General features: G+C 39.9%; 1 protein-coding gene across 2 annotated transcripts in view; it reads right to left on the bottom strand.

The window, feature by feature from the left end:
• The window catches only part of LOC107742489 (rho GTPase-activating protein 7-like), a 115,503-nt gene continuing 91,069 nt past the window's right edge, over positions 1-24,434 (bottom strand). Inside the window, exons 1-14 of one of the 2 annotated variants that reach the window (XM_016555463.1) lie at positions 23,996-24,320; positions 17,035-17,106; positions 16,062-16,143; positions 15,199-15,262; positions 11,870-13,440; positions 11,101-11,280; positions 9,782-9,941; positions 8,707-8,914; positions 6,576-6,789; positions 6,109-6,223; positions 3,138-3,350; positions 2,338-2,555; positions 2,022-2,195; positions 1-1,597 (exon numbers count right to left, since the gene is read on the bottom strand). In XM_016555463.1, the coding sequence (XP_016410949.1) occupies positions 1,501-1,597; positions 2,022-2,195; positions 2,338-2,555; positions 3,138-3,350; positions 6,109-6,223; positions 6,576-6,789; positions 8,707-8,914; positions 9,782-9,941; positions 11,101-11,280; positions 11,870-13,440; positions 15,199-15,262; positions 16,062-16,143; positions 17,035-17,106; positions 23,996-24,008 (3,381 nt within the window). In that variant the 5' untranslated portion in view covers positions 24,009-24,320 and the 3' untranslated portion in view covers positions 1-1,500. Of the gene's footprint in view, positions 1,598-2,021; positions 2,196-2,337; positions 2,556-3,137; positions 3,351-6,108; positions 6,224-6,575; positions 6,790-8,706; positions 8,915-9,781; positions 9,942-11,100; positions 11,281-11,869; positions 13,441-15,198; positions 15,263-16,061; positions 16,144-17,034; positions 17,107-23,995; positions 24,321-24,434 lie in introns of those variants that run through there. The other variant, XM_016555462.1, reaches the window with a different exon arrangement.

Genomic DNA, 24,434 nt, shown 5'->3' with positions numbered 1-24,434 from the left:
GCCGTTCATGCTGTTTTAATACATTTAATAGTGCATTTTGACCACGATTAATCTATACAGAAATAACATTAATAATAAAAAAGATAAACAACTTTCTCCTTTCTGTAACTTAGGGTGTAACATTTACAATAAAATAAGATACATACAAAAACACGATATGAGTGATATAAATACAGAGAGGTTTAAATTAACTGTCATTGTCATGCGTTATTCTCGGTTTGGCAGCATATATTTAATTTACAAACGTTTATGATACACTGCCATGGACAGGCACATAAGTAGCAATAAATCGAGACATCAAACCCAGGACCGACAATCATAAAGCACCTCAATAGGAGTACTGGACTCAGAAAGAAATCTGTTTGGTGATCGCAGCACTCCTACTCTGATGATGTGACCGCAGGCCTGGCTATAGTTAAGTGTAAATGCAAGCCTTGTTACAATTTTAGACTTTTACTTCATTTCTGGTTAACACTGACAAACAAACGGATATCACTTCCCCTCATACATTCTCTACCATCCTCTAACAAAATTGCTGCCTTGGTAGCCTCTATAATCAAACCTGAACATCCAACCCAAAATAAAAAGCTTTTCCTATCCTTTCAGTATTTGCCCAGGGCTCAAGATGTTAAATGGCCGAGACCATGGAGCTCAAATGAATTTTATTGGGTTGCAGCACCGATCTCGACCAATCACAGGCCTCAGGGTGAGTACACTGTATTATGTTTTTCTTTGGAGTCCTGTGTTGAATCCTGGGATTACTTTGCTATGTATAATTGGTCCACATTGTATTGGTCTCAGCTTTGGTTTTGGTGCTGTTGGAACCCTCTGTGTTGTTTAAGTGTCTACATGCACTAGTCTTTTCCTCTTATCTCACATTTCCTGTCTTCCTTTCAAAGGTGTGCCAGCCACCACCTTCCGTCTTGTCTATAGACAATCATGTCTGTCCATCCATTCATCCATCAGTCCATTCTCTTAAATATAATGAAAGCACTGTACACAGGTTTGCAGACATTTGCGTAACTATGTAGCAGTGACGCACACAGAAACACTATATTGCAGCGGGTGCCAGTGCATGGAATATGTCTCATTTGTCAATAACACACACGCATACACATCAGACACACTATACGTAGGCTCACTTCCACAGTCATTCAGAAATACACATACATACTTGCTTCTCAGAAGCAAAACACCTCCCCGTTTCATGTAGTCACCCTATGACATGATCAGTAACAAGGTCAAACGTTGTGACGTCAGTGATGACGATGTCATAGCAGCAGGAACGCCCATTTCCAGTCTTTCAGGCTTGTCATTTGATGGCCATCAAAATGGCAAGAGCTTTGACCTATGTAGCTTGTTGATTTCGGCACAGTGGGTCCGTCCATATCACATAAGGACTCAGATCATCGTATGTTAAGGGAGTTTAAAATCATTATCATCTTCATCTCTAACATCAGAGTTTGTTGAGAGGTGAAATGAAACATCAACGGTGTGTGTTTATTTGTCCAGGCAGGTAAAGGAGTCTCGTATCCGCACCACTTCTGCAGCACACAGGTGACCATACAGCTTATTGTACCATTCAGGGCACCGACCCCTAAAATAAAAGAGAAAATATATATGTGAGCGATGACATTTGTATGTCATTGTATTTAATTAAAATATCTGAATTAAATATTTACTTTAAAAATAAAATAATTATTTCTTAGTTATAAAAATTACATGAATAATTTTTTATTGTATAATTAAATTATAGTATTTATTTTAAATTATAATTAAATATTTAAATATAAAATCATTAAAAACAAAAATAATGACTTATTAAAATTATATATATATATATATAATCTTAATAAGTAATTGTTTATTTTTAAAGTAAATAAATATATATACAAATATGCATATTTTATTAGTAATTATAATAATTATAGTATAAATGATTAATTATTAATTCTACTTTGCCCTATTCATTTATTTAAAATTAAACTCAAGCCTTAAATAAACATTAAAATATAGAATACCTGCAGTCTATTCTGGAAATGTGTGTGAGTCGGCTCTTGTTGGGTCCGCTGGGTTCGATGTAATAGCGAGAGGTCAGAACATTAGCACGAACACCCAGAACCGCTGCACTCTTGTGATCCACTGACACACACACCAAAGCACACACTCCCTTGGGCAAGTCTGTCACCCACGACCTGAAACACAACACAAAATCATTCTTAGGATTTTTATAAACTTAAAAGAAATCTTTCACTTTGAATTTAAAGTACAATTGTAGAATAAAAAAAAAATAGAAGAGATTTTAAAACTTTAAGAAGACTGAGTGTTTGTAATCACCTGAGCACCACATGGTCTCTTGGCGGATGGGGCGGCATTGAGTTCCTGACATACTGATAGACTTCCATGTTATGTTCCAGTGTCTCCACAATTCTGCACTCTAACAGATCCTCGTCCCAGCGTTCCTGCTCCCGTAGAATACGCTGCAGTATGTCCTCAGCTGACGCAGGCATGTCCACGCACACTTTCCACTGCCGCAGAGACGACCCATCCTGAACCTATAATGAAAGAACATGACGCTATGGTCATTAACAGTTCCAGCACAATAATCTTGTTACTTTTGTTCATGTGGCATGATATTACTTCATGGTAGGGGTGTCCAATCCTGTTCCTGGAGAGTTTAGCTCCAACCTCCCTCAACACATTTACCTGGAAGTTTCTAAGTAATCCTAAAGACCTTAATTAACTTTCAAATGTGTTTAATTATGATTTGAGCTAAATTCTGTTGGATAGTGGTCCTCCAAGAGCAGGACTGGACAGCCCTACTTTATGGGCCCATGAAACACTGTCCAAGGACAAGAGAACTGGGCTGAGTGAACACAAGTGTGTTTTGGTCAATGTGAAGTGCTAGAACAACCGACAAACTGATGTCATCGTGGGCTCTTGTCCAAAACAGAGCTGGGAAAAGATACTTTCACACGAAAAAAAAAAGTGATGTAAGGAAAAAACACAGCTTTTCCATTAGGCACAAGCAAAAAAAAATGAGCAAAGGAAGGACGAGAACGTGAACATGAAATGGAAATATGAGAGACAGTGTCCAAGTGACTCGAATAGGGTGTGCATTTATGCAGTTTCCTTACCTTTTTATACGCAAGCTCAGCGTTTTCAGGAGTTGAGCAGCTGTCGTAACCCTTGAATTTGTCCTTGGCTTCTTTAAGCAGGGCATCAATACTGTCTTTGAGGAGACTTTGGTAGCTACAAGAACCGCAGTCTTCCACCAACACCTCCATCCGCATGGGACTCAAGCCCTGCTCCACGTAAGAGTTCCTACAGTGTGACATTTCCTCTGGGATCTGAAACACAAAGAAGATACAAATGAAAATAGGCAATACATTTTTTATGCTGGTCCAGGCTGCTAGGGCAGCATAACCATAATGTTAAAGGGTTAGTTCACCCAAGAATGAAAATTCTGTCATTGATTACTCAACCTGATGTCGTTCCAAACCTGTAAGACCTTCATTCATCTTCAGAACACAAATTATGATATTTTAGATTAAATCCAAGTGCTTTCTGACTCTGCAAAGCCAGCTATGCAACTACCACGTTCAAGGCCCAGAAAGGTAGTAAGGACATTGTTAAAATAGCCTATGTGACATCAGTGGTTCAACTGTCATTTTATAAAGCTACGAGAATACCTTTTTGTTTGCAAAGAAAACAAAAATAACTACTTTATTCAACAATTTCTTCTCTTATGTCAGTCTTCAAACCCGGATGTGCTGCACCTTGTTTGCAAGCAGAGAAATGCACACACATTCATCGTGGTACTGTCGTGATACTGTTGTGAATGCGCATCAAAGACTGACACAGAAGAGAAAAAATTGTTGAATAAAGTCGTTATTTTTGTTTTCTTTGCGCACAAAAAATATTCTCATAGCTTCATAAAATTAAGGTTGAACCACTGATGTCACATGGACTATTTTAACAATGTCCTTTCTACCTTTCTGGGACTTGAACGTGGTAGTTGCACTGCTGTCTATGCAGGGTTTTCATGAAAAAATATGTTAATTTGTGTTGCGAAGATGAACGATGGTCTTACAGTTTTGGAATGACATGAGGGTGATTAATTAATGACCGAATTTTCATTTTTGGGTGAACTATCCTTTTAACCAGGAAATCTAAGGGTACGTTTACATGATAACAACGTACTAAAAAAAGAAACGGGTTTCCTTTGTGTTTTTTAAGATTCAAGTATGCGCGCATGCCGGCCAAACATAATGCACCTGTTTGCATTTTCAGGCCCCCAAAACGCCATTGTCATGTAAATGAATGGCCAAACGCATAAAAAAGTTTTCCATTTTTAGTTGAAAACGGTGTCGTGTAAATGCCGCCTATGATCTTTATGATGAAAAAATCTTACTAGTTAAAAAAACAGCATATCAACATCCCATTTAGGGTCCAGCTTACAAAAGACAAGATACACAAGCTAGTCTTTTCAGCAGGGACGCATTAGAGAACAAAATTAATTAAAAGCCAAACTCATGACTTGTTCATAACATGCTAATTAACATTAGCATTAGCTTCCCCTATGGGACCGACCAACAAAATGAACATTGTAAGCTCAGTATTACATTACTCAAATGACAAGTCATGATAATATTGTTGAAGTATCCTAGTTTTGTAAGTCTCAAAATCTTAAAAAAAATCATGGTTACTTTAAATTAATTCTGTTAAATCAGAACATTGCATGTTAAAACTGCTTTTGGTGTGAGTAAAATTAATGTGAGGGGAAGAGAAGTGACAAGAGTGATTCATTCCTCACTGGAAGTGGCTCATCCTGTTTGTGTGTGTCTTGTCCAACGTTCTGCCCTTATCCACTGTGAGTGCTCTTGTGCGTGTCCTGTCCTGCTCGCTGTCCTTTTCCTGCCTGACTGATGATGTTTATCATGTCACAGTGCTTGTCCCTTTCCAGCGTTTGTTGAGAGAAACTTATCTTCATTCTGCAAAAAGCATTAGTCTGATGGATAGAGCGCGACCAGACCTTGCACATTAGATTTAGGGGCGGAAGACCTTTAATACAAGATGCTATCTTTCCGTTTCTCATTTTGAATTATTTGCTCTCTATAAATAGCCCATTAAGAAGAAAATAACTTTTGGTAATAGCCACAGATTGAGTTATTTTCTTATGTTAATGGCTCCACATAATCAACTCAATCTAATCATGGAGTTTATTATGATCTGCTCAGGGAAAGCAGTGGCATATGGTATAACAATAAGCGCAAGTGTGTAGGTGAACATTACAAAACAATGCTGCTTTGTGGATGATGCGAAATTGAATTTCTGATGTTGTTCAACTTCTGCTGACTTTCATTATTTTACACTTCCTTCCTGACCTCTGAATAGGTACTAAAAGTGAAAGTGAGTGTCTATGAATGTGTACATCGTAAAATTGTTTGTTCACGACGAACTTGCTGTTAATATGTGATAAACTTGTGGCCAGAGGTTAGCTATATATTCACTAAAAGCTTTCTACAAATCACTGCATGTAAAAAAAGAAGCATATTAACAACGACACATTATTGTGTTGGTGGTGGTGGTTTTCTTTTTTAAATAAATAATACTATATCTTAAGGAGATCCTAAGATATCTCTTACCTGCCATTTGTTCTAAACATTATTGATATATGTGCTAGAAAAACTAGAAAAGCCTTGCTGTATCCACAGAAAACAACACTGCTATCTGTAACCATGGCTGCTAATTCTGGTTCTGTTTTTGTTTATGCGTGATTGTATGGGTAATTGGGAGGGATTGGTCATTGCACAACAACCGCATTAATCTTTAAATAAATTCAGCAGAGGTTCTTGGTAGCTGTTTTTGTAACATGTGCTGTAGCGTGAGTGTCTGCACATGTTAAATGAGCGTGCATTTGTCTTTGTACCTGAGCTGCATATGACAGAGAGACACATCTGGTGCAGAGTGATAAGACCTCTAGTTTGAACACCATTTTGATAACGCTGACGTACGTGAGAGATGGATTGCTTTTTTCTTAAAACAGAAGTGAATTGTTTGTGTTTATGTTGGACAGAATATACTGAAATGTAAATTCATGCTCACCAGGAAGAGTTTTCTGCACTCCTGTATCATATGGGCTAAGCCGTGTGTGGCTGCCAGGTTCTCATTCAAGTCCCTTTGGTCTGGTTTTCCCAGAGTGTTCTTTCTGTTCATGACCCTGTGATAAGGAAAACACATGCAAAGGGATAAACGGATAAAGTAAAAAAAAAAAATTATGCAAGCACTAATCTAATCTCAAAATGATCAAACTCAAATTTAATGCTACATTTTCAAGTGCAGCAGGCATTCAAAGCCTTGCATAAGTCAACTCTCTTTTTTTTTTAAACCTATTCTTTCCTAGTTTCCTGTTTTTATGGGGTGGTTATTCAAGCAAGATAGAGTATAATTACATGGTTTAAGGGTTTGAAGTAGCCGCATGTCAAATATGATGGCACCTCAAGCACTTTGCAATTAAACAGATGAGCGAATCTATGTGAAGTGTGTTTAACAGACTGCACACGCACACACACCTGGGTGAGGAGCTCTCTCTCCGCAGTGTGTTGAGGTGGAAGAGAGAGGGGGCCAAACACACGGCCAGGTTAGTGCAGGTCATCTGGTTCTCACCCACGCTGGCCGTTACATCACTCAGGAAGCATAGCAAAGTCTGGAGGGCTTCGCGGTTCTCGTCTGGTAACAGCAATACGGCAGCCCTCACCGCCTGCAGACGCTGTTCTTTGGGAACATCTGAAACCGACAGAGGTGTTTCATTAGTTTACTCCGAACACAATGTATGAGGATTGTATGCAGTGGTACAGATATATGGTGCAGTGATGATACAATGGTACTTTGGAACTAAATGGTTGCCATATTCTGCACTTTAAGCAAAGAATACAGTGAAACGTACAAAAAAAAAAAAATCATGGTAAACCATGTCTGAAAACAGTATTTCTAATGGTGTATATATATATATATATATATATATATATATACATACATATAGTATTATTTTACTGTATAATATTTTTTAATTTAATTAAAATGTAATTATTTTATATGCATTTTTATATTTTTTTATTCTTATTTTTAATATTTGAATATTTATATCTTTTTTTTTTATTTTTTTTTATCTAAAAATATAATAAGTTAAAATACAATCAGTACACCCAACAACACTATTCTTTTCATTATGTCATTCAGAGAAGGAAGGAAGGGAGTTAGTCCAGATCAGGGAGGGGTGTTTAAACTTCAGAAATCAACAATATAAATCAAGTGAACCGACAGAAGGATTCTTATTTTCAGCATATCTGCAATGTGTTGTAATGTGCCACTGAAGAAAAGCAGCTTTTGAACAGCAAAGGATGAATTGATGTGAACTGAAATGTCATGAATGGAATTGTGTGTGAGTGTTCATCAGATGATTTCTGTTATTTTCGCCCTTGGGAATGAAAGACCCTGTGTGAGCACAAAACAGGCACACACAAACCCTTGCTTTTCTGTGTGGGATGCCGAGACCTCCCTTGTGGTTGGGGTCAGCTATAGTCTTTGAGAGAACATATTTGTGCTGGTTGTTTTCTCCGTAATGTTGGTTGTGGTAACAGACCACTTTAATCAAACTATTTTGCTGAAAGACTGGAGTTATTGTGGAGTTAATGTGAGGTACAAGACATCTTGTCTCTAAAAATCTATTCTGGTCTGTTCAAGCAAGAACAATGTACACTCTTAAAAATAAAGGTGCTTAAAAGGTTCTTCACAGCGATGCCATAGAAGAACCATTCAGTTAAAGGTTCTTTAAAGAACCATCACTTTCTTACCTTTTTATAATCTGAAGAACCTTCTTTCGCCACAAAGAACCTTTTGTGAAACAGAAATGTTCTTCAGATGTTACGGTTCTTTATGGAACCATTTAGACAAAAAGGTTCTTCTATGGCATCGTGAAGCACCTTTATTTTTAAGAGTGTACCATAACATTACAGTATCAATATAATACCATGTTCTGTTCATCACAATTGGAAGAATTGTTGTAAATTTTCGACACATGGCCGACAGAGCTCTTAAATCTATACAATTCTATTATATACTATATTATATTATATTTTAGATCACATTTCCTTAAAACATTGCATGACTAAATATAACTTATACATTTAAGCTGAAATAAATGCAGCTTCAAACCAAATAAAATTTCATAAGCATGTACCTTGGCAACTTCTGCACACTAGTTTATGAACGGTTTACCAAAGTGATGTACGTGTTTGGAGTTGTTTAAGATTCTGATATTTGAGGTGAGCACACACACATATTAGAGTGTGTGCGTGCTGTGAAATAGCTGTGGTAAGTACACACTAAGCTGCTTGTGAGTAACTACTGGCATTTGCTAAAACGTCACTTGACAGCTATTTCCTGAACTTGTTTAGATTTCTTTACCCTTTCGGAATGATTCACCCATCCAAGAACAAGCATCTACAGTATAGTACAGTCTTTGTGTAGTTGTGAGCTGCCCTCTGGATATGAAATGCCTTGCTCGTTTAATGTGTGTGTGTGTTCTTGTTTTAAAAGCTAAGATATCATTGTTTGTGAGTACATTTTGTACCAGAATATGCCAGTGCAAGTGTGTGGTCTTCTACAAAACACCTAAAAGGTCAATTATATGAGTGTTCTTACATTGATATATCTGTAGAAATGTATCAGAGAGTTTGCTTGTAAGCAGAGGCTCTGGAAGGTCTCGGAAATACTGCTTTAGCATGTCGGCCACGTCATAAGCTGATTGGCCCTCGTAGTTGACTCCGCCCCCACCAGCGCCACATGACTCGTTCATTTGGCGAAGGGCTTGGATACGTGACTTCACCCCTGATTTCCTAAATAGCCCAACCTGTAGAGAAAGATGGTTAGACATTTAGTATAAATAGTAAAAACACTTATGCCTGAATATGTTTTGAAGTTGCAGCTCAGTTGCAAAATGTCTTTAATTACAGGTTTTTAAAATTATTTATTATATTTTGACAATTAATTTGCATTCTCTCTCTTTCTTTTCCAAACTGACAGCTAAATAGATGGATTACCGGTGTGACCGCAAGTTTTCCATAAACAGGAAAGGCATCTCTAAGAAAACTCCCTACTGCTTCTTACATAACCCAGTTACAAAGACTGGAAAAGTCTAAACGTGCAACTATTATGTAAATTGCAAAGCAGTTTTTTTTTCATTTGACACCAGAGAGAGAGAGAGAGAGAGATCTGTCTTTAGTCCATAGATAATTTGCTTTCTCTTAAACACCCTTGGAATGGAATGTCAACCATGTGGCTAACTTTGGTAATATGTAACTAGTAGATATATGGAACTAGAACATTCAGGCCTTTTGAGGTTATTGTGCTACGTGCAAACTTAGACTGAGTGTTGAACTCAAGTATGTGGTGATAAAATAACAGATGTATTGTGCTTAAATACGGCCCTGTTGCATGTAGCAACACAACAGGGACCATGCAACTAAACAGCTGTTCAAATAGGGATCATTTAACTAGGTTATGACCTTGACCAGATATTTTTATTTCTCTTAAAAATTTATTTTTTCTTTACAACAAAACAAAACAAACAACATCTGATTTTTGTTTTTCTATAGGAGATTGAATATACCACTGAACAAACCAAAGTTAGGTATGCTATGACGTGTTTGTGCAATTTTCTTTGAAGTACACGTTTGGACGTGCATACTTGCATATGTGCACATTTGTCATCTCTCACCTGGTCGAGGCATTGGCTCCGTAGGTAACGCATGGCTTGCTGAATACTCTGAGGCAGGGGTTGTCCGCTCCTTTGAACTATCACCTGCAGTGGAACGCCAAACACACTCCTGTCCTTATAGTCTCTAACCTTGATCCTCTTCATAAACTTAGGAACAGCCCTGTAAAGCACACAAAATGTATCAATAAATACAAAGTGACATTACAAACAGCAAAGTGTTAAAAAAGTAGCTACTTTTATTTCTTTACTGTGCAACATTCCATATTACTAATTTAATGTCAAATCATACAGAGCAAACAGTCCATACATAACTAGCAAAAACAGTTCTGATATTTTTTTGCAAAACTTGGTTCTAAGTGTTTAGAGGCACACATTGCTACATATGAGCAGCATGTGTCAACAGGATGTCGGTTTGTAAGTGTATGAGTGTGTAGATAATTGTGTAGGCTATTTAATAGAAAAACCTCTAGAAGCTGAGGGGCCACTAAAAGCTGTTTCCACCTTTACAGGCAAATGTATAAACACTGAGACAACATACAATGGCTTTGAGCAGGAGGAATAAAAGAGAACGAACACACGTGCGGACATCTGTGTGGCAGGGTGTTTGTCTTTCCGACCGATGTTGTGTGTGTCTGTGCATGTGTGGATATCTCTGAGGTGCCAAATACTTGGCTTGTCACTATCATGATGTATGGTGGTTTCACATTAAAACCTCTCATATATATGTGCCGATGTGCAGGTGTGTGTGTGTGAGTGTGCATGTGTGTGTGAGTGAACACTAATAACAGGAACGGGATTTACTGGACTGAAAAGCCACAGCTTTGTGATGAGGGGGTCTGACATAATCAACTCCTAGTGGAGAGGTAGGAAGATGGGAAAAGGGTAAAGCAGTAAAGAAAGAATGTAAACTTAATTTTGTGTGTTTTAGGGCTGTCAAAATGACTGAAAAACTAAATCGAATTTTCTACTTAAATATTATCAAAATTTGAATTATATTCGAATTTAAAAGCCATAATTTCAGTTAGGGGAAAAAAAGCTTTTGGCTTCTCTCCTGAGGCCACAAGAGGACGCATCGCACAAAATATTATGCATGTTTCTTCAAAGCGTAATAAAACAACACGACTATCTTTGAAAAAAAAGTGCATAATGTTTAAAATAATGTTTATAAACCATATATAATGACGGCTGACGCAGACCTAAAATTCGAATGCAACGTTTTTGCATTAGAATGTGGATTTTTTTTTTTTATTCGACGAATATTCTAAATTCGATTTTTTTTTTTACAGCCCTAGTGTGTTTTCATTGGTTTGAATCCTCACCAGCTGAAGCCATGCTTGTTGGTGGGTGTGTATCTCTCCAGTAGAGCGGTAAGTTTGAGCAGGCTGTATTTCTGAAGGAGGTTCATCTGCAGAACTGACTGACATCCAACTTGTAGTACTGTTGACGACAGACTTGGCCTGTGGGAGCTCTGGAAACTTGGCCAGCGCAGTTTCTGGGGTCTGCAACATAAACGATCATATAAATGTTACACCTAACCTAGCTCAAACAATCACAAAATGTTCAAAACATAGACATTACAGACTAATATAAATTAGTGTTTATAAACTGCAACACATGAACCACACAGAATTTATTACGTTAACACTACACACACACTCATAAGTTCACAGTTCAAACTTGAAAGAATAAGTACCTTGACTTGCACATATTGTGTATACATACATAAACACAAGCTAAGGATCAGCTGCAGATAACAGGGATTAATCAAGGCCTCTATCACCAGGTGGGGGCTGTTAGAATTCCTGTGGTACATTCCACTGGGATTCCGTATCCTTCAAGTATCCCTTGTTATGTAAGGTGAGCCGTTCTGACATGCTCTCTCACTCCTTCTCAACCTCCCTGTTCCATAATTCAGTGTGCTTTTTTGGCATGATAGTTGTCCATTAAGTTTTGCCAAAGCTCTAAAATACTACAGGAACGGTTTTGGTAGAACTTCCAGTAAAACAAAAAAAAAAGTAAGACATCTTTGTCTCAGAGACTACTTAGTGTGTGTGTGTGTGTGTGTGTGTGTGTTTGAGAGGGTTTCACCTGTTGGCTCGTGTAAGTGATGCTCCCACACCAGAGTCGCATCTTTCACGTGAGCTGAGTGTCTCATCCCTTTCTGCTAACGGGTTTCCAGTGCTGTCCTGGTCACTGCCGTTTTCTGTCTCTTCTAAGCGGTTCTGCAGTGGGGATGATGGACAAGGAGATGCAGAATCAAGGGCTGAATCTGAATCCCCTTCATCTTCCTCTTCATCCTCTTCTTCTTCCCCATTTCCTGTTTCTGACCAGGCATTGACCAGTCGCTGCAGGCCACTGACTCGCTCCGAAGCGTCCTCAAGTTTTGACTCCTCTTCTCCTTCTGCTTCATCCTCATCATCTCCTACTTCTGAGAAAGGAACGTTATCATAGACACTCAATCGACTGTCTAGTGAGGCAGCAGAGCCCCTCTGGGGAGGGCGCCGACTTATGTTGTCCCCACCACGAAAGGATCCCCCGTCCGCAAGTGCTTTAGGAAAAGTGCCAGGCTTGTGGCCTTCAGGCAAATAGAAGAAGATCACACCTCCTTCCTCTTCTCGACTCTTTTCTTCCTCCATACGTCTGTTATCTGAACTCTGACAGTTACGTCGATTGTTCTCTGCAGTTGAGCTTGGCTCCATCCTCTTACTTTGGGTCTGGTGATTCTGCTTCCCTTCTTGGTCTTCCGAAGGTTGCAGCACAACAAAATTAAATGGGTCAAAGCCTTCCAGGTACATCCCACCTCTCTTGGTAGACCCCGCTGCTGTGCTGTGACTACGTGCTCTTGAGACCGGACTAGGCGTACTTACAGCACTCCCACTGCTGGCCTCTGATTGGCTACTCCCTGCACTCCCACTACTCGTCTGCGTTGAATAGGTGATGCTTCGGTTTCGGTTTGCATTGCGATCCAGAGTTGCAATGTCCACACAGTTGAGGCGTCGCAGTTTGTCTTCATCAAGACCCTCTTTCAGCACAGGCCCACTGATCTCCAGCCTACCTTGCCCAGCTACACCCTTCTTTTTACGCTTGGAGGCTGCATTGCTACTGGTGCGTAACCGCAAGCTTTCCATGCGCTTCAAGAAACTCTTTGCTCTTGAACGTGTACTTTTTTCAGCACCACTGCTTATCAAGCTTGGTTTTACATTGAATGCAAAGGTGCTGCTTTCCAGTGGTGATGGAAGCCCATCAGACAGGGAGTCTTCATTGGCACCTGATGTTCCAGAGGAGCAAAAACTAGCAACTGAGCTCGCCCTGGTCGTGGTGGCTGTGTTAGCATTGGAGATGGTTGTAGCAGGGCTGGATGGTACAGTGGTACTCAGGAATCCTCCTCGACCTCCACTACCAGCACTGTGCAGAGAGCACACCTCTGGCTGCTCACTAAGATCTGTTAAGACACTCTCTGCACTAGCATTAACTGCTTCCTTTAGAAGGGTTCCTCTGGCAAAACGATCATCTGGGGATAGGAAGGGAGTGAAGGAGCCAGTGTCTCCAGCTGGAGGGGAGAATACATCCAGGTCCAGGCGAGACCAACGCTTGCTGTCCCGCTGGAAAGTCCAACGGCCACTTATAGCACATGGCTCATCCTCATCAGAGTCTTCACTCTGAAATAATATGGAAGAGAGTCAATACTTTTAATATCAAAGCAGCCAAGTACACTAATGACTCAAGTCTTGTTGTCATGTTTGAAAAAGTAAAGACAAATAATGCAAACCTGAATCTGCAACAAAGCATGTTGTTTTAGTGTCAACTTGATCTGATTCATTCCCTCACTTCATGAATCTAGCATTGTGAGGAGAATCAGTTTGCTCACTCTTACAAGCCTCTTGGGCTTGATAAAGTGTCATATGCATAAAACCAGGAACCACTAAAGGAAAAAGCTTTTTATTGTGGTTGGCTTAGCCATGTCACAGCACAGTCACATGTTCACCATTCCCCCTCTTCGCTTTACTCGGGTTAATCTATCTCCTCCCTGAGGGTGGTAGGGATGGAAGGAAGGGGGTGGTGGACACAAAATTCCAGGCCAGCTCTCAGGGTTCACACCCCAGCCTGAGAGGGCAGGTCTGGTCCCATCCCCCATCAATGCAATCACCTTAAGCAAGCCTGGAGAGCCTCGTCTCCTGTGATGGGACTCCTGGACAAAGGGGTTGGACGGGAGGTGAAAATATTTGAGAGATACTTGTTTGTCCTACAAATCCAGATCTCTATAACCAAGTATAGCTGTAGATTTCACAGCCTGTTAAAATAGTTTTTAATAATTATGTAATTTCCTAAAGAGATTAGGGAGTTAATTAAGTAATTCTAGAATATAGAACTGATTCACAATTTTACACTCCTAGCTGAGTTAGTTGATATCAGTTTTGCTGTAGAATGGACAAATCAGTAAAAGCAAAACTAGTCGGCTGGTTAACAGGGGGTCGTGGGATCCAGAGGTGTCTCCTTCACGGTTCATAATAACGGAGGCGACGAAAGTCCGTAAAACGTGGATTGTTATTTTAAAGCCCCTGAGGGCAAGTCTTTGATCGGAAAGAACGAAGACCTGGTGTGCAACGTTTCTTCACTACCTACCAGAAAATCCGCTTTTAATTCAAAAAGACTGTTTTCACTTTAAAATGAGCTTTATGGACAGGAAGACAAGGAACAGAGGAGGACCCTACAGAGGCCACCTGAACAGATCAATGCATTCCAGGGATGGTTTCTGCTTGTATGTTTGAAAAGGGCTGATCACTTCCTCAAGTCATCTCCTGACCTCTACCTTTGACTCCATCAACACAAGATGACACTAAAGGGTCATCAGCTTTCTTAACAGGACGCACACTTGACAAGGCTGCCATTGTTCAGACTTACAAGTTTTAAGAGCAGAAAAAGAAGCTGCAGTCAGACATGACGGTTATCTTCCTAAGCTCCCTGTTGTGATTACATAGTTGGATTGTTTGTTGTTGCATTCTCGTCCTGCATGTAGTTTGAGTCATTGCTTTGGGGCAGTCTTAGACTATACACCCTCATTCTTAAACCACACTGACAGAGTGACCAACAACAGACCGGCAGAGTGTGCATTCTCTTCCTTTTATGGTATGGAGTGGGGTTTTAGGATGCGTATGGTGAGAAAAACATGACAAACAGGAGTAAAGAAAATCAGAATGATGGGAGCTAACAAAGCCCTTTATTTGGACATAAAATCCATTCTGCACTGCCCCTGGGCCTTGAAAATGATAAGAAAACAAGACTTTCCTTCTAATTAACCAACACAGAAAGTAAACATGAGTTACACACATTTAAGATCTTTGACTGGACAAAAGAACGCAAGAGGGTAGCAAGTGAAATGATTTAGCAAAATACAGAGAAAGGGACAAGACACTTACTCTTTTTCTTTGAGGGGTGATCTCTAATCTCATAAGAGCACACTTGTTTAGGGTGTTCAGTCTCCTGCAATAAACACACATACAGATAAATTAGTGAAACAGTGACAGTCGTTTTTCAAGCAGATACTTTGAAAAGAACCATGGGGTCGCGAACAAAGGCTAAATCCAGTCATTAGCCTACAAACAGACTTTGCCAGAGTCAAAACCTTGGACAGAGACATATAGAGAGGAGGGGGTGGAGAGGGGATAAGCAAGTGATAGAGATACAGACTGAGATAGATAGAGATAGAAAGAGATGAGAAGAGTATGAGAGAGGTGGGAGCCAAGCCTGATAATGAGCTGCTGAGGGATAAACTTCAGATTAAGGAGGAAGACAGATGGACAAGGAATAAAAAAGGAAGAAAAGAAAAAAAAGGAGGTAGAGATCTGGAGTGGCGACAACAATACAACAAAAGAGACGGAAAGCTTATCCCAGAAGCCACCTGGTTGGTGTCATGTGACCCTGAGTTAGGGGGAATGTGTGTTTGTCTGCATCAGGGGGGCTGGCACCAGAAAATGGCCTCCAGATGTCTGTGAGCTCCAGCTGGTCTCTGATGGACCCTTCTCTGAGTGAAGACACTGAGTTCTTCACTTTCTCTTTTTTTTCTTTAAAAATATTCTAAGTCAGTTTATTTATAGAACTGAACTCTGAATATGATCAAAATAAGCTAATTATAAAAGCCTGACAATGCAAGAAAACCATGGCACCGGTAGATTCATTCTGCTAGGTTCTGCAGCTATACTTTGAGGATAAAATATATAACTGTACCTGTAAATTAGCTTAATTTGACAAATCTTCATTTGGGTAAATATGAGTGTCTCACCTGCACAAGGCTTCTATGGCATCTTGATCCAAGAAGTCATGATCTCGGGTAACTGAGGAAATCTCAGTCGGGAACTGACCGTCTGAGAAAAGAGAGGACAGAACTGAATTGAAAAGAAATTTAATACAAACAGAGACCCAATAAACAGGTTGAAGTGTATTTATGTGTGGAAGGGGGGCTGTTGGCAGCAAGTGGAATGTGTGCCTGCCCTCTATCATGCACACACACTCACACACAAACCTCCCCTCCTCCGGTGTTGAAAAGGTAGAGGAAGTTCGTCTTAGCCAGCCAAACAAACACAGCTGCAATACTGCAGTGCTCAACAGTGGGAGGTGTGTGCATAGGAAGGGGGTGTTGGAGTCACAATAGGCAGTCAGCAACCCGTAGAGCTCCCAGACTGTCTTTATTGACTGAGTCTTTAATAACTCAAATGCTCATTCATTTTTTATTTGGTGGGGGGGGGGATTCACAACTCTATTAAATTTTAACTCTATTAAATTTTCAAACAACTTCACAAATGGTGTGTACGTGAGTCTGTACCAGTGAGCAAGGGATAACATGATTATTTTATTGACTTCCTGAAGGCCTTTACCTTACTGTACTGGCTCTTATCTATAGTGGGGCAATCACGACAGGCTGGTCACACAACTCAGATTTCTGAAACTGATAACACACCCCTTTCACATGGCACACCGGCAGGAGTCAGTAGGTCAAAAGTGTGTAAGGTTGTTATCTGATATATGATTCTGTGTGAGTTGTGTTATTTTTCGTATATAAAAAGATAATGTCACCTCCGCCTAATCATTAACACACCTTAGGTGCTGCTTAATACTACGACTGAAAGCGAGGAGAGATAGACAGAAATTGAGAGATACTAAAAGTGAGATAATGCATTTGGTAAGGCATTAATGGCCACTGAAACTCAATGTGCTTCGATCATGAACTGGTGATGTTGGGATGACAAGTGTCCTACCTTCATAAAGCTGAGCATACTGTGGAAAACCTGCAGCCCTCAGCCATGTACACGCCTCCTTCGCCTCAATTTCTGTAAAAAAGAGAGAGAGAGAGGTTGAAATTTATGAACTTGAACTTTAAACAGAAACCAAAAAAAAAAAAAAAACCTTATGCGAAGCATTCATAACCAAATCTTTGAGTGGAAACACTCAACATTCTTATGTAGTTCCCTTCTGGGTGCTGGATATTTTTACTTTTCAACTTGGCGCTATAGTGTAATGTTTGAGACAGCAGTGCTAAGTGGCCATCCAACGCAGTCAGAACTGTTGTTGGGGTGGTGGAGAGGTGCCACATCCCTGTCCATTATCTTTGAATGGCCCTTTAGACGCCCCATGCCAAATGGCAAACACCATTGAAGGCATCTTGACTCCTTCTAGGGGTCCTCGTGTTGTTTCACACAGAACGGTGTCAGAATTAGGAGCTTAACTGTGATTCTGTCACTTAAGATGATTATTTGACTAGCAGCACTCGCTCTGTGTAAATACTTGATTAAAAATATGAAACCAAGGTGAGGTATAAAATTACAAAACCAGAGTATTTTAAAAGCTCTTCAACAGTCCCATAAAGTTAATATGCCAAGTGTTTTGTTTATTGGACTATGTGATAATGAATGGGCAGATAAGGATCTCAAAGATTGCTGAACTGAACTCAAGTAGGCATGACGCAGGAACTGGCGAGTTACTGAGATCGCAATCAATCCTGATATCCATTGTGCCCTTAAGCGAGGCACTTAACCTCAGGTTGCTCCAGGGGGACTATCCAGTTGTTTAAAGCCCTTTTAATAAAAAAAGCATCTAAATTCTTTTGGATTTGTGTTCAAGTGCTACAGAGACCCTATTAGCACCCTCTAAAGGTGTAACACAGCTGTTGCGGCTCTCCACTGGCACGTCTATCACAAGCAGAATCTACACAATTACAGCTCACAATAGGTTGCAATCAGCAGAGAGGGACCTCTCACTTTTCTCAATGGCTAATTGCGCACATTCCCGACTCCTAACATTCCAATTATTCTAATTGCAATGATTGCGATGATGCCTTGCACAACTGAAAGACCACCTGTGATAGGTTCCCGATCACTTCAACAGAAAGAAAAGGAGGCCGGGGATTAGGAGGCACCAATTGAAAGAGACGTGAGAGAAAGACATGCGTAAAAAGACAGAGGAAAGGACGCACACTCTGTCTCTACTAGCAGAGATACGTGACTCCCCACTCGAACAAGCGTGAGAGTGACGGCACACATGACAACAACAAAGGCACGCGATAAGGGAGGTCCTCTACTGGTGGAAAGAGAAGAAGAAAGCAAGAGAGGAACATGCTTTGACAGCAAGGACAGCAATGCAAAAATAACAGAATAAATCTGACTCAACTGCACACATGCAACTGTATCTCTAATCCATCTCAAGAATCCACATGCACTTGATGGGATTCCTTTCAAGCGAATGACAGAGTTTTGCCCGAAAGCACTTTTTAGGAGTTCGTGAACTTTTAGGAATGTCCTACACTTAAAATAATGACACACTTTTCTGAAATGGTCTGTAATAAGCGCTGTGGCTTCCTGTGTGAGTGTGCGTGTATAGATTGTATGTGTGTGTTTGCAGTGGCTAGGCACCACTGAAGACCATCCAGCTGCAAGAATGTATGTATTTAAATGTAAATGATGGGCAGTGTCTCAGTGACTGGCTTTTCCTTTCATTGGCAAGGTGTCCCCCCTGCCTGATTACAATGGGCTGCTATCACAAAGGTGCCTGTCTGACACCAGTTGTAAGTAAGGCTTTCTAACCAGAGACGGAACCTCAAAAATCATGCAGAGACGTCTGAGATTATAAGGTGTTTTCTCAGGAGAAGTGTCTAAGACAGCGTCTCCCAACCCTTTTCCGGGTGGCACCTCCAATACTACACATTTCCGAACTCTTTCTAATCAAACACACTTGAATCAACTCATCAGCTCATTAATAGAGACCCCAGGACCTGAAAAGGATGGGTCAGCAAAGGGAAACATCCAATATGTGTGCTCTTGGGGTGTCTTCAAGAATGGGATCTAAGAAATGTCAGCAAAAGTCTTCTAAAAAGATCTGATTTGAGACTTTTCTTTCCTATGGGCAAATTTATAAGAGGTAAACTCACTAAGGATACATTCATCAAAGCTGTACACTCAAACATGCTGTCTTTATGAAGATAGATAAGTATAAACACACTTGAGCAGTTGTTTCACACTCTCTAACACGGCTGGATGTCACGCAGATGAGCTCAGGCTGTTGACAGGCTGTTTTTTCGTCATCTCAGCATTCGTAGCAATACACACATCCGTGCTTAAGGTTTGAATATGGGCAGCAAGCATAGAGTTCATGTTTGTGTGCGCACGTCGCATCCTGTGTTCTCCCCGCAAGTCTGTGCGGATCCCCACGCCAGGCGGCGACCACACTTCCCTTGCCTTTCCGAGGCCGATGGGAAGCCAATAAGAGCGGCTCATTCCACAGTTGCCATGGACACTTTGGAGGACACACCTCCTTTTGTTCAAGGCCAGATAATGGAGGCCTTCAGCGCCAACACAAACACAGAGAATGCCTTACATCCTGTAAAACACACACACAGAATGTCGAACATTCGACCTCAGAGAGAATGTGAAATAGGTTGAACCTCCCAAGTAAAGTAAACAGCCTTTCATTCTTTCTTGATTGTATGGTACATGCGTTTATATATAAAGGAAACTATACATTTTAGTTACAAACACATCAGATTGAGTAACTTAACTAACATTGTGTTGAAAGCCAGACTGACGTCAGTATTACTTCACAGGGTTGGACGTCCTGAGCACTTTTTCCTCTTAATATGACAGATAGTATGTTTCCAAGCCAAAAAAATATCCCAGAAGGTCTACATATGTCATTATTTCATAGATGTGAATTATTACGCAAGTCATGGGTCATCTAAATTAATTTAGCAACAGTTACTTACTAATATAAATAGTCGTTATGGAAAAAAGTGACATCATTAAGAATCAAAGTTAAATAACCTAGTGGTTGACTGATATATTTTTTTCTCTGGTTGCTGATAGTCAAATCTAGATCTCATGTTGGTGGATGGTCAACATAGTGCTTATACACACATTATTTAGTGTGTGTGTGTTTGTGTGTGTATATATATATATATATATATATATTTATTTATATATTTACAAAGAGTTGACTAGATTTGGGCTGTGCCAAAAAAAAAAAAGTATGTATTGGATGTTTTTTTTCCTTCTTTCCTTTTCTCTAAAACCTACATTCTTTCATCATATAGTTTTGATTTAGTGTTTTAAAACACTGCAAACAAAAGGGCCCCAACAGTCATCACCGCCTCCTCCCATCTCTCTTCCTCTTTCTATCAGCCTTAATCTACAATCCATCTGCTTCATATCTTGGTGCCAGCCTTCTAGTGGATGCATGACCTGCGAATTCTGCAATGGTGACCTGAGTCGAGCACACAGGATGTCTGGCCAGCATCCGTCACAGAAACATGTGCCTTTGTGTGTTTTCTCCTTTTATCAAAGCGTACAGTATGCACTCCACCTAATGCTTCCGTTTGTATCAAATGAATGAAATTTTGATTTATGTTGATGAGAGAGGGGGGAAATAAAAAAGAGACAGACAACACAAAGAGGCAGACTACAGCCTCCTGACCCAGAGACAGACTGACAGACAGAATCTCTTGGGAGAACGTCCCATTAACCTGGCCAAAGTTGAATTCCTGCTAGCTTAACTTTTTTTTGCCTCTTCTAAAATTACCCTTCCTCCTCCCTCTCTTCTTCCTCCTCTCTACTCTCTCCCCCTCTTCCTCTTTTTCCTGTCACAGGACGTTCTCACAATCGCTGACCGATGGTTCCTCAGCATGGGAGGGAGGAGGTGGAACCTCTGTGTATGAATGCATGTGTGTGCGTAAGCGAGTTTATGTAGACATATCTCTCTGCTATGGAAGCAGATCCAACACTCTAAAAAATAAAGCTTACAAAAGGGGGCTTTCTCAACAATGCCATAGAAGAACCATCTTAGGTTCCCCAAAGAACCTTTCAGTGATCAATTCTCAAAATACCGTTTTTTTCAGCTTGAAAAACTTTAATAATCTGAAGAATTCTCCCCACTATAAAGAACCTATATTGTGCAATGGAAAGATTCCATGAATATTAAAGGTTCTTCATGGAACCATCAATGCTGATAAAGAACCTTTATATTTAGATGTGAACCCAAATTCATTGTATAGCCTGGTTTCAAGTGTATGCGGGTTAATTGAAGGCTTTTGAAGCTGTAAATAGTGCTATTCTAGTTAAAGAAGCCCTGTTTCAAATGAATAACACACAAACATCAATACCTAGTCTTTGAGCGGAACTGGGAGAAATTTCATCAGCGATTCATGTGACCTGATGTCCTATTTGTCCTAGACACTGAGCTCTTTATCTTCCATCTTTTCCACACATACACTTTAAATCTGCAGATCAAGAGCAGTCATACATCATTTGTTGAGGATCATGCATATCATATTTTGGCATGGCCTTCTACAGACATATGGGGGTAGAGAGGGAGAGTCAGGTATCTCTGAAAATGAGAAGATCCCCTCCATCTGGTCACAAACACAGGGGATCATAGGGTTACCCCATCAACACAGTCACTCAACACCACTATCCCAGCCACCTACACACACTGGCCAGATGGGTCCATTTATGTCTGTCTCAGACTTTCTTACAGATTTAAACATTAGCTATCACTGACCTGGAGCCAGCTTGGCCAGGTCTGGTGACTGACCACTTTGTGTAACGCAAGGCTGATCTCAGGTCAGATGATTTGATACGCTCAATGATATGCCACCCTATCCTTTCTATCTATGATCAAAAGATTACTTGAAGAGGTGAAGAAAGAGAGACCCTCCTCTAATATGACAGAGGGCTTCTTATGCACCAACCGATCTTAAAGCAACAGCAACTAGTTAAAAGCGTTTAGCCTTACATAGACTAAAACCCAGCAATCACACTGTTTTCAGAAGGCAATAAAGGAGATTTGTGGCCATAAACCTGCCCACACTTCCAAAAGTTTTTATATGAAGGTTTCAGTGGATTTAGAGCCATATGGAGTGTTTAAGAAAATGTGTTTGAGTTTTAAGGCTCTTTACCTGTATTTGAGTCCATCATGCTCACCAAAAACCATGACCATAGATTATCAGGAGGTGCATGTATGTCAACTTCAAAGTTACATATTTTAAGCATGACATTCTTTTCTTTGACTCCTAACTGACCTGCTCACTGCCTTATCACCTAGAGTTAGCATAACCCTAAGTTTATCAACCTCTGCCTGGATAGAAAAAGACACCAAACCTCCAACAGCAACAGAATATATACTTTAAAATATTGCATTCTTTTTGGAATGCAAAAAGGGGGTTGCAATTCTGAGCTTGGCAAATGGACTGACATAAATTCTGCAACTGAGCAAAATTTTATTTTATAGTTATGGGTTATGTTATATAGTACAGACTCCTGTGTGCAAATTATAAAATAATTTTTATTTATTGTATATAGGCCTATTTATTTTTGTTAGCTAACTGTAAACTAGCTAATCATGAAGATGTTTTAAATAAAACAGTTTTTATAGCTTTAGCTATATATTTAGTCTAGTGAGATAAAGTGAGATAAGATATGTGATGTTTAAATCTATAAATAAGGAGATAATGTTAGTGTTGGTCCGATATTGATCCTAAAAGAAACAATCAGCGAACTGATGCTATGGTGACATCCTCAGGCCATTTAGTTTGCATTTAGGCTAACTTAACTCTGGCAAACTTTGGTTATCGAATTTATAATCTAAATTTGGCTACTTAAGTTCTCTTTGAAAACACTGGATACTGTTAAAATCCCCACTCTTCAACACCAGAAAAGATGCACGAATGCGCCTTCAGAGGAGGACAGCACGCTCTCCAAGCGCTCTTTGGCAATGCCAGATTATAGCAAAACTTCCCCCAATTCTCTGCACTTAGACTGAATGAAAACTCAGAACAACTCTGACGAAATCTTATCTCAGAACTATGTGAAATCCGCGTAAAACCAATGGAGACGTGACGAGATTCGGGGAGCGAGAGGGGAGATTACTTATCGGACAGCCTGGAGCGCCGGTGTTGCGCATGAAATGTATCTCACGCACCACCCAAATAATTGCACTCTTAAACTCTAAGCTTTAGGAAGAGATGAAAATTTAAAGCGGAATAACTAAGAAAATTAAAGAGCACTACATTCATTCCATATTTAACATAACATATCAGCTTCTTAAACTGTTAAAGTTATATTCCACTGACGTATACTCTAAATGCACCGTCAAATGACAATCAATAAAAATACTTTATGACAATTTTCATTCGTTGTCAGAACGTATTATAAATGTCCCCATAATGGTTGGAACTGCAATTTGCAGGGCTCGAACCGGCAACCTTTCGGTGACCAGTTTAGTTCGTTTCTTACAAATACAGCAGGTCCCAGAAACAGCTACAATATGAATATTCATAAGCAATAAAGCCTAATGCAATAGCTGTTACAAGCAAATACAAAATAAAGTTTGATAACTTCTGTCAGGCATGGTCTGAAGTAAAGATAATCTCACTGAAATTTGTAGGAGGATTATTATACTGACACCAAACCGTATTGCATTAGTAGTTATACAACTTCCATTAACAGCGTTGTCCATCATAAACAACTGGAATAAATGTAGCTCTTCAATATGATATTATTACTTGTAGGCTACTATCAATGTCACCTCTCAGATTCACTTCAAGTCAAGTCAATCAGTCAAACTATTGCGTTTAGGATGCAGTATTGAATTAGCAGCATTTAATCTAATAATCCTCAATAGACAGAAACTCATGAGTATTATCAAATAATGTATTAGCAAACATTGGCTACTTACGGGTAAGGATCATGTTGTGTTTTCTATAAATCGCTAAAGTCCCGCTGCGATTTGCTTCACGAGTCCTCTTCGTTTTATTCCAACATCACATCGAAGCTCGCATAGTATTCCAATGAGGCGAATTCGCAAAAATATATATATAAATAATAATAATTAAAAAAAAGTTCCTCCGAACTAAATAACGTTTATAGAAGGTCCGAAGACCAAATAGAAAAATAATAAATCCATGACTGATTTCCTTTCATGCCTGCTCAGGGGGGGAAATCCCTCACTCCACTGGAGAGAGCTGTGTTTGAAACGCTTGTGAACTGGCTGGCCCGCGTGTGAATGTGAATGAACAGACTGATTCACTGTTTAGGAATGGGAGGCTGGGAGAAGGCTCCACCTCCCCGCTCAGGACATCCTCAGGTGGGCTTTCGCTGCTTTAGACGGGGAGGTG

The sequence above is a fragment of the Sinocyclocheilus rhinocerous genome, unplaced genomic scaffold (assembly GCF_001515625.1).
Source record: "Sinocyclocheilus rhinocerous isolate Xijiao unplaced genomic scaffold, SAMN03320098_v1.1 scaffold496, whole genome shotgun sequence".
Taxonomy (NCBI): Eukaryota; Metazoa; Chordata; class Actinopteri; order Cypriniformes; family Cyprinidae; genus Sinocyclocheilus; species Sinocyclocheilus rhinocerous.
Note: the sequence above shows the minus strand (reverse complement) of the source record. Positions and strands in the feature narration are given on the sequence as shown.